The sequence below is a fragment of the Pagrus major genome, chromosome 20 (assembly GCF_040436345.1).
Source record: "Pagrus major chromosome 20, Pma_NU_1.0".
NCBI classification, from domain to species: Eukaryota; Metazoa; Chordata; class Actinopteri; order Spariformes; family Sparidae; genus Pagrus; species Pagrus major.
Genome location: NC_133234.1, coordinates 16,414,641 through 16,424,700, shown reverse-complemented (window position 1 = coordinate 16,424,700; position 10,060 = coordinate 16,414,641). Strand labels below are relative to the sequence as shown.

The window sequence follows — 10,060 nt, the reverse complement described above, 5'->3', positions numbered from 1 at the left end:
CTCGAGGCAGTGAGGCTGCGCGAGGGGCCGTGGAAACAAGGAGCACGTGGGGCTGGACGGGCCCACCCATCTTTGATGTGACCTGTAGGAGTCCGAACCCGGGGCACCAAAGGGTAACACCTGATGATGCAGCCAATAAACTATAAATCATTTATTTTATTTATTTCATCTTGAGGATACATGGGAAATAACTTTTATTTTGCGCTTTAATCAGTGTTTTCTCTTTTGTTTCTGCCTCAGTTGATTATAAGCAAACCCACAGGTGTCCCCATCACCACTTTTAAAAAGCACAATTACTTAAAATTTACTAAAATGTTTATTCATCTGAGCCCTCATGTCCCCACCACTTGCTGGGATCGACTGGTATTAACGCCAACGTGAATCATTTGCCCATAAGTCCTTGATTTGTACCAACTCTTCGCCACCACCTTTCACCGCAAAGTGACACCCTTGAGCAAATCTGGTCAAAAATATGTTAACCATTAATTTTGGTGTCATGGTATTATTTCTGTCTCATATGTGGGATGTGTAACTAAAGGGACGTTCCATGCCAACTCCCCTATAGGGCCCCTCAAATCTTAAATTCAACACAGTACAGATATCTACCCAACAGCTACTTAAATGAATAGCCGAGCTTCCTTATGGTCTCCTGTATGTTCAGGACAAATTTCAACCCAATCCAGTGAAAAATGAGCAATTGGTGAGGCTGAGAATACACATACAAGGAATCACAGAAATGCTGAAATTTGACTCAGAGGGTCAAACTTAAAAAAATCTCTGTTCTTCTCACTGGTTTGGGCTGGGTCAGCAGATACTTTACTGGATTTAGAAACATTTTTAACACATTCATGAAGATTAGTTTATTTTTTGACTGTTAAAGCGTTGTTTAATAATACCCAAAGATGTTATTAACTTTAAATCAGAACGTTTCTTACTTAGTCATGACTTTTAAACAGTTTTGATGCCCTTCGTCCTGTGAAGTTTACCTTCATTTGTCAATTCCTTATTAAAAATAAGATTTAAATCAAGTCATCTTCAGCAATTCTGGGACTTCACTCTGCACTGAATGTCTATTTTCAATATATAATACCTTTCTTCTAATTAGTGTACTCCTATTGGGAGTTAAAGTTCAGTCTTGACCTTGGAGACAGCATTAAACAAAACAATTAACCTTCAGACCCAACTTTTACTCCAACATCGTACGACCAAAAACTCCAGTAGAGCTGGTGAATGAACTTTAAAAAGGTGTACTATGCAGGATTTCCCTTAAAAGATGTAGATTGTTCTCCCACACAAAGAACCTCTTCATACCAACCAATCTGGATGGTGAAGGGTTACGTAACAAGGCATGGAGATTAGATATCAAATATTGTTTGTGTCAGCTGGAAGCTGGGCGGATGAGCCACACAGGACAGATCGACCCTCTGTTGCCCTTCATCATCCTTTCCTCCCCATTTGGCTGCTTAAGCCTTCAAGCAGAGTCAGCATTTAATAAGACGAAAGGAAAATCATCTCAACAGTTCTTAATGTTGCTTCACCTGAGCAACTTTTCTGCACTATGCAGCAGGAAGTGTTTATGGTTAAAAACATTTATTTAAAAACACTGTACAAGGATGGACTTCACATTTTCATAAAGAGAACTGAGATCACACGGTGTCTCTCTTTGCTTGTTGAAAAAGGTGCAACTTTTAGGCAACATGTGGTTCTGAGTTTTGTCTGTTCCTGATTAAAAATGACAAGTCTTTAATGGTAGATGACCTTACACTTCAAAAACTGACAAGTGGAGATAATAAACCTCCCTGTGGCTGCGGCACACTGCTGTGAAACAGTCGTCTCTCCTTGACAAAGCCCGTCCTCTGGCCCACATTCAAACGGCAGAAAGAGCCGTTTGACATCTCACAGGTTGTGCGAGTCCTCCACTCTACTAACGCCTCATCAACGGCGGCGCGAGTGGGATGTGATCCAGATGCAGCACTTACAGTAATTGAGTAATGCCCCCTTCAGAAAAGCCTCATTAAATTCTCAATACCACCATGTGTTCCCGGACATAGCTGCTCAAAGACTGCAGTCAGCAAGATATACAGAATATAACTTAGAGATCTGTGCACAAGGAGGATTAGGGGGTTGAGAGGAAAAATGATAATGGATGCTCCACAAGTTCCTGAGAAGGAGCATCCACTGCAACAAAAAAAAGTAAAAATAAAAATCTGCACCTCTAAAAACAGCAAAATATTACATTTTAGCTTGCGCTAAGCCTTGAATATTTATTCAGTGTACATTTTACTGACTTATTTTGATGAGCTTAAGTGCTGCCCATTGGGATATGCAGCTGCACAGTCGTGGTTCTTCCAGTTCTTTGAAATGATCAAGAAAATAACCATCAGTGCTGAACTTCAACAATCTGTACCACAGTCCTGGAAAATGCAGAGGGGTCCATGTCCTCACCACACAGTGAGGTAGTCGGAGTCGACGGCTGAAGGGCGGTGTGCAGACGCGACTCGTAGCTGGTGTTGTGCATCCAGGTGCACGGCCTGTGGAGGAGTTCCTTGTCGAGCTCGCGGCTCTGCTCGGTGGGCGACAGAGGAGCCGCCGTGCTCGGTCCCAGCCGCGACAACAGCTCACAGTCCCAATCGGACTCTGATGATGATGGAGAAAGTGTGGCTAAGTCTGGGATGAGGGCTGACTCGATGCACACCGACGTAGAGTGGGATAGTGAGCGTTGAGAGTCTTGACTGGAAAATGTACTGTGAGATTTTTCGTTAGGGAGCTGAAGCGGGGGATCAGAAGTCTTTGGGTGTGATGGCTGATCTGCAACTAAAGTGCTACCTTGACCTAAAATGTCCCTTTGAGTAAAAATCTGTACAGTAGGAACACAAAACATGGTAAAAGTCTGTTTTGAACCAAGTGTTTCCACAGTCCATGTTGTGTCAGATAATAAACAGCCATTAGATTTTGCCATAATGTCACTTTCTGGTTTTGCACATTCATTCCCTCGTTCAGTCCAGATACCACTGTTTGCTGTTTTCCTCCTCCTTTTGCGGTGATTGTGTTCGGGGCTGGCCGATCTACAGCGCTTTTTGGGGTTTGGTGTCGTCGCTGATTGTCGAGGGAGGGAACGAGATCTACATGAAAACAGCGTGGTACACTCCAAACTATTAGAGGAACATTTGATCCCATTTATTCCTACAAGACTTTCTGCATGTACTCCTTCAGAATTTGATAAAGCTAACGAGGGAAGATGTAGGGTGGAGACGGGAATTGTGACAGCAGGGATGGACTCAAACACACTTTCCGCACTGTCCATTTCACAAGCATGTCCTTCCACAGCGTCTTCAGCAGGATATTGTTGAGGACTGAGGACAGGAGGATCTGAATACAGACAGTGTAGCTCCATACTGTTGGAAGGATAAGGGACTTGTGGGCTCAGAACTGGAGGCATGGAGTAAGGGTCAGGAGAAAGACATGGTGTATCAGGGCAGGAGGAGAGATGTTGAGTATCATGCTGCCGGCTGGCTGGGTCGTGGGCTTGTAGTTCAACATCTAATACAGGCATGGTTGGACTTGAAGAGCGAGGATGGCAGTCTGTGTCAGCAGTGACAGGCTGGATGTCAGCAGGTGGAGGGGCTGGATCTGGGATGGGAAGCTGAACACCTGGTGATGGGCTGCCTGGGCCACAGTAAAGAGGACCCCTATTAGGGCTGGAGAGGTGAGTATTGAATGATGAACCTTGTCTCTGTAGGGCCTGAACAGCATGCTCCGTCTCGACATCAGTGAGAGGCTCAAGTTCACAGATATCTTGGATGGGCAAGGGAGTTGGTGGTCTAGAAGAAATACATAGAAAATACTAAAAATCCTCCATTTAAATCACAGAAAACATATTTTGGTGTAGTGAGAAGAATTTTTTTTCCAACATAAGGACATTGCTAGGTAATAATCAAAACTCACCTGTTCAGTGTTTCTTCTGTTTGTTGAGGTGGATCAGGGTCGAATCCAGGAAGCATTTCAGGCACGAGTTGGTCTACCATGCTGTAGTTCGAGAGATCCAGCACAAACGCACGGTGCTGATCCGACTGCAAGTGCTGCAGGGACAAACAAAGACCACAAGTTGAAGTTACAAGCCAAAAATTGAAGGAGGAAAAACATCAGTTATGTGCCAATAAAAGTAATTCTTAAAGATGTCCACCTCCTCTAGATTAGTGAAGGGTTGATGGCAGCATTCACAGTAAGACAGGTCCTTTTTGCGTGGCCTCCAAAGTGATTGGTTACAGCTGAGTGGAGTTTGAGATTTATCCTGAATGCTTTCAACTTTCTTCTTTTCCCTAATTAACAAAGAAAGAGCCAAAATTATGACAAATCCTTATTTTACCTTTTTAACAGAATGAAACAAAACTCTTAAAAATGATGCAGTTTATTTCCTGTTGCATTTAAACAAACCTTGTTTTATTTTCTCCGTGCTCTGTTGGTTTTTCAAACTGAGGAGGAGGAGATTCAAAGGGACTAAATCGGCCCGAGTACCACAGAGTAGGGAAGGTCATAGACTGCATGCTCAAGGGCTTGTATTTCCTAGACAGAAAACAAAACAGAACGTAATACATAAAAATTAAGTTAAAGAAGAACGTTCTAGCTTGAAATAGTTATACAAGGAAAAACAAATACAATCTGAATGCAGATAAAAGACATTATCACCATGATCATATGTTCAAGTTCAACATATTTCAAACATCTTCTCAAAACTGAAGGTGAGGTTACATGTGAGATCAACCCCTGAGAGACTAATATTCAAATGTTTCAGATTTCATGGGTTCAGTTTCTCACAGCGACAGCCTATGCATTAGCCAGAGCACTTCAATTAACTGAAATGAGAGGGCAAATGAAAAGAGCTGTTAGCACATGGAGATCCCCTGCAGGAACAGGCAGTGGAGCTTGCAAAGCCTCATCGAATAGAAATCGTATCCGCTTGGGCTCTGGCCTCTGCGGGAGCAGCATCACTCAGGGGGGCTTGTCACATTACACGATGGGACTCCTTAACAGCTTCAATTAAGAAAATCATCTGGGCTGAAATGTAAACCCCCAGAACTCGCTCCCAGTGGGGTAGGAAGGGCAGAAACATGGGGACAGGTCACTGCCACCCATTGTTGTTTCACTGTCATTATGCATGAACGGCAAAATAGGATCTAATCTGATACTTAACAACCATTACATGAAACCTGGCAGGCCTTAAAGCTTAATTTATTCCAGCTTGTCTTTCTTGATTAACTGGAATAAAGAAACAGAGGCTACGACCAATATCTTACACTAACAATGTATAAAATGATAATATGAAAACAAGGGTACAAAGTGAGAATTATCACCTGAATCTGCAGCTCTGGTCAGCTTTATGGACCTTTATAGTGAGTTTCCGTTCATTGTCTAGCTTTCTGCCCTGTAAATGTACCGTTTTTGGTTCCCTCATACTGCTATCAGTGTCGTTTTCTGCAAAAGAGCTTTAAAAGCCAACTGCTCACTGCCTGCTCAACACCAAAAAGCAGACAGACCCAGTGAGAGACTAGCTGTTCAAACATTTAGCAGCTTTAAGAGCCATATACTTCCCTCCAGAGTCAGCAGATACCAAAAACAAAGCTACAGCAGAGTGAATAATGGACCTGCCATCACAAAATGACCAAATTAATGCTCCATTAATACTGGATGTATAAATATGCAACTATTTGCCATCATGCCAACTTAAAAGGTGATGATATGTCTGTGCTTTGTTCATAACATATCAAATACCCCCCCCCAAAAATGGCTTTGCAGTTTTAAGGAAGAGGATTCCAAATCCTCCTTCCTCATGAGAGAAAATAAACTAAAACAAAACTGAGCGGGGGGTGAAACTCACCTGCTTGAATCTTCAATTTTAAGATAGGGAGATCTCAAAGCTGCAGCTGTAGACCACGAGATATAAAAAAAACATTAAATTAGCCACAGTTACACCCACAGAAATACAGCACTGTTGAGAAATTAACACATTAGCTTAACATTGACATAAACTAACCTTTGACAACATGAGGACCTTGTTTGGTAGAAGTTCTCTGCATTAAAACAAGAAAAGACAAAACAGGACTTATTAAAATCAAAGAGTAAAGGCAGATGTGAATTACAATTGCTCTTTATAAACAAACAAAAACTCCTTACACGTAAAACTGGTACATTTGGAACTCTTGTAAAGTGAAAAGACATTCAGTCCAAACATCATACCTCTTGTCTCTTGTGTACAACACTGAAGCGCTCTTGAGTCAACTGTTTCAAATATAAAAGGACATCTGATACTTCATTAAGGAATAATACAGGACTTTCACAGACTGTTACATATCTATGCTGGTTAACAGATTTCTCCAGCTTGCATCAGTAAGACACAGCATCCCAGAACAAAACAAAAGCACTTACATGGTGCCATCTGCTGTGAGCAAAGGTTCACTGCACTACAGATGTGAACACATACAAGCCAGATAAGAGCTTCGATCAAATCATGATATTATATTGACATGGAATTTCTCATCACTGCTGGAGTTAGTCAAAAGGATACCATCCACATACAAAATCTTCACTCCCCATGATCGGGCGTTGGCCAAAACACTGCTCCTCTGCAGTTGTTCCTATAAGACAACATCAAGTCAATAAACAAACCCATGTTGGTCTTCAGTGTTTCACCAATACCCACAAACTGAAAGCTGATCTGTGAGATAAATGCTAATTTGGCTGCACTGACTTACATTGTTACGAATGGCTTTTTCAAGCAGGGCCTTCCCACGGCTGCCACAAGCCTGTAGAGAAAATATAGCACAGATATGAGGTTTATTCTACTTACAATTTACAGCCACTAGGATAATGAACAAATGAGTTGGTGATGAAAAGATGTCAATGGAAAGTCTGAATCTTTAAAATGCATTTGTCTTTCGATGCTTGTATGTAGCATTTTTGTAATTTCTCATATACATTAAATATACATATAAAAATGTCCACTATAGACAAAAAATAATAATTAATTTTAAATAATCAGCTGTTTGATTTGACCTCAGTAAAATGTAACTTCATCCTTTGGTTATTTTTGCCAGTTATCAGGTTAAATAATATTTAATATAATTTCTTGAGCACTAACACCTTTGCAAGCTATAAAAGGTTTTAGAAAATGCGTGGGTGATGATCAGTACCATTGGTCTAGGAGTTCCTGGTCGCCGTTTGTCACTGCTTAGGACATTGTCCCGTGTCATTATAGGACGTTGAGCTTCTTCACTCGTCTCCTTCGCCCCTGCTTTTGTATCAGCACATTTCTGGTCTTTCAGGTACTCTTGGTTTCCAGTCACAACAAAGCTCACATCCTTGTGCAGGAAACTCTCAACCCTCTTTAGAAAAAGGAAACAAAACATCTGCTCATCAGTTTCTGATGAATGATATCTGTCATAGGCTGACCTTCATCTTTTTTTTGCACAAAATATAACTTCATCAATAACATAAACATTTCTTTGCTGTGAATTATTATTTACTCTGTATAGTTATTTTTAAATCAGTGCTATACTCCATGCGCCTTCTGTTTCAAGACAGCAACAAAGCAATGTTATTGTAGTGTTATTATTCTAAGGACCATAAGACACATTATCACATTGTTAAATAGCTGATTTTCAAGAATGTGGTGCACTGTTAGTAGTGGGCTCAGCCACTATATCTTCTACAAAACTGGGCCAAACTACCACATTTTTCCTGACATAGATCAAGGAATAAAGTTGGATTTTTCTCAGACTTTAAAGGAAGCAAGGCAGAAAAATTGATGCTGTATCTAGAATGTCACTGCGCAGACTAAAACTTCATAACAATTCTTGAATATAGCTAAACAACAATAAGCAACGTTTACTGCCCTCATCCCCACACAGGCTTACCCCTCCTAGAAGAGATATGGCCTCCAACAGCAGGGCTGTTGAGCGTTTCTTCACACTGTCCAGGTAGAAGGTCTTCCCCTCCAGCTTCTTCCTCCCCGGACACAGTGAGCCCAGAAGGCCTTCCTCCTCTGCACACTGCTGGTGCAGCATGATCCTGGTGCAGTAAAGGAGCTTACAACTTTACAGACAAAACACCAGGATCCACCTTAAAATATAGAACAGAGAACAAAGTTGTGAATTAAATCTTATGAGTCGACATTGAGAGCAATTTAAAAACAAAATATCTCCGATATAAACAGTTGTTGTACTACTAGTGTTTAACAACACTGTTTTGACAATGGTGTCTTAAAGTTTGTTGAGTAATGTAATGCAAGGTCTTTAAGGCCTTGAGTAAAAGAACAGTATATACCAGTAGTTACATAATCATGCAAGACGTTTTTTAATACATTGCCTGAATTTCTACAATTGCTATCAGTAAAATGCAATCAGGTTTCTTCTCAATGGTCGAATAAATGTACAATTTACAATAACCAATTTGCTCATAACAAAGTTGCAAGGGTTTTACAAGTTGCCATCGAAAACAAAAGGCATGCAGTGTTAGTTTACTGCCAAACTAAAACAGCGCTGTAAGTGGAAGGCATCGTTAACCTAGCCACCTTCCTTGTTAGCAATCTTAGCTGCCATTAGTTAGCATTAGCTGACATTAGCTAGCTTTCCTCGCCATAGACAGCGGCTGGGAAACAAAAAAAGTGCAGCTAGTTTGAAGTGAGGATTAATTAGCCGCTGAATATTTTTCTATGTCGTCGGAGGAAAAGCAAAGAAAGAAGACATAATGACTGTGCGCTTACGTTTTGTTACTGAACTGGAGAAATGCGAGAAATATTGTTGCTATTCACCAGAAGGTGCTCGAGGAGCAACCGCCGCTTTTTAAAAACACTGGCGGAGACGTGAACGTGAAAGTATCGTCACATCCGGTAAAACGCTGCCTTCAAGTGCTTGTTTCATATCCCTGAAAAGCAGCCATTTGTCCTTTGGGGCTAGGCAAATACTATTGTTATGTAATTTAGCAAAGAGGTGAAACGGGATTGAAATTCGGTATAATTATCAGGCAGCTTCTTACAAGTCAACCTGTTGAGCTTCAGCGTACTTTCTCAAAGTCGATGACGTGCGAACTGCTTCTATAAGATTTTCACGTAAGGTTCTGACAGTACCATAAACGCAGCACAAAGGATGTTGCAGCATGATCTCTGGTAACTTAACATTTGGGGTATTTTGTTACTTTAGGTCCTTTTTTTCCGGGAAATAATTTCCAGAATGCTGGATATAGCCCATTCGGAGACACGTTTGTCACTTCATACATTTATTCATGCAGGCTTTAGGTTTTTGGAGTGGGAAGTGAGACACAACAGAGTCAATATCAGCCAAAACTGCAATACCAAAAAGTACAGTAAATTTAAATAATCAGTAGTCTGTTTTCTGTATCCTTGTGGTCAGTTTGCAGTTTGTGTATTTACCTTATTGCTCTCTATCAGTTTTTGTTGACTTTCATCACCAGTTTCATTCAGCTGCTCAAACACTTGCTTACTAAGAGACCTACAGGGAAAAAACTTTAAATAATACAATATGATCCCCTCTGACTTTGCGAGACACATAGGTTGATCCTTTAAAAAGTGTTGATATGTACTTGTCTCAAGCAAACCAAAAACTGTAGCTATCACGAGAAGGAATAATTAAAAATGAAAACGTGTTTGTTCATTAACCCTCTAGGCGCCAAAGTCGCATTATTGCGACAGGCAACATTGCTCATTAAAACAGCCTGTATCTTTAAATCTACTGCCTTGTGCTGTTACTGCTTGCTACCACTAGATAGCCAATAGATTCAGCTTCAATCCTGACGTCATTTGGGGGTGTGTTTCTATGCAAAATACCTGAGAAAAAAAAGTTTGAAACCCGACACCGGCTGTCGGAGCGGCAGCGGCTAAGCGGGCAGAGTGGAGAGGAGAGAGCCGCGGAGCGGTGGCGGAAGTGTGCTGGACAGATCGAGACACAGATAGCGATTTTTGTAATAAAAAACAAAATGCCCAAGAGACTTTACAGTGTAGATGAGGTGCTTGCACAGATCTTTGCTGATCGCGATTCAGAAGCGGACG

The 10,060-nt window shown here is 41.2% G+C and overlaps 1 protein-coding gene across 1 annotated transcript; it reads right to left on the bottom strand.

Annotated features, from left to right (window-relative positions):
* Window positions 1-1,573: 1,573 nt before the first annotated feature.
* Window positions 1,574-8,839, bottom strand: dbf4b (DBF4B-CDC7 kinase regulatory subunit). The gene is made up of 12 exons (XM_073489154.1): window positions 8,759-8,839; window positions 7,911-8,115; window positions 7,188-7,379; window positions 6,750-6,800; window positions 6,563-6,632; window positions 6,235-6,299; window positions 6,032-6,068; window positions 5,876-5,921; window positions 4,435-4,563; window positions 4,184-4,319; window positions 3,946-4,079; window positions 1,574-3,821 (listed from the first exon to the last, which is right to left on the bottom strand). The coding sequence occupies exons 2-12, from the start codon at window positions 8,058-8,060 to the stop codon at window positions 2,381-2,383; spliced, it is 2,451 nt and encodes an 816-aa protein (XP_073345255.1). The 5' UTR covers window positions 8,061-8,115; window positions 8,759-8,839; the 3' UTR covers window positions 1,574-2,380.
* Window positions 8,840-10,060: the final 1,221 nt, after the last annotated feature.

Bases quoted from the DNA above. Each gene is read 5' to 3' on its own strand.
- dbf4b (XM_073489154.1), bottom strand. From the start codon at position 8,060: ATGCTGCACCAGCAGTGTGCAGAGGAGGAAGGCCTTCTGGGCTCACTG. The intron at 6,300-6,562 runs GTATCCTTTTGA...ATGAAGTATCAG, and splicing joins GAAGATTTTGTATGTGGATG to ATGTCCTTTTATATTTGAAA. The intron at 4,564-5,875 runs GTGAGTTTCACC...TTTTCTGTCTAG, and splicing joins AAAATTGAAGATTCAAGCAG to GAAATACAAGCCCTTGAGCA.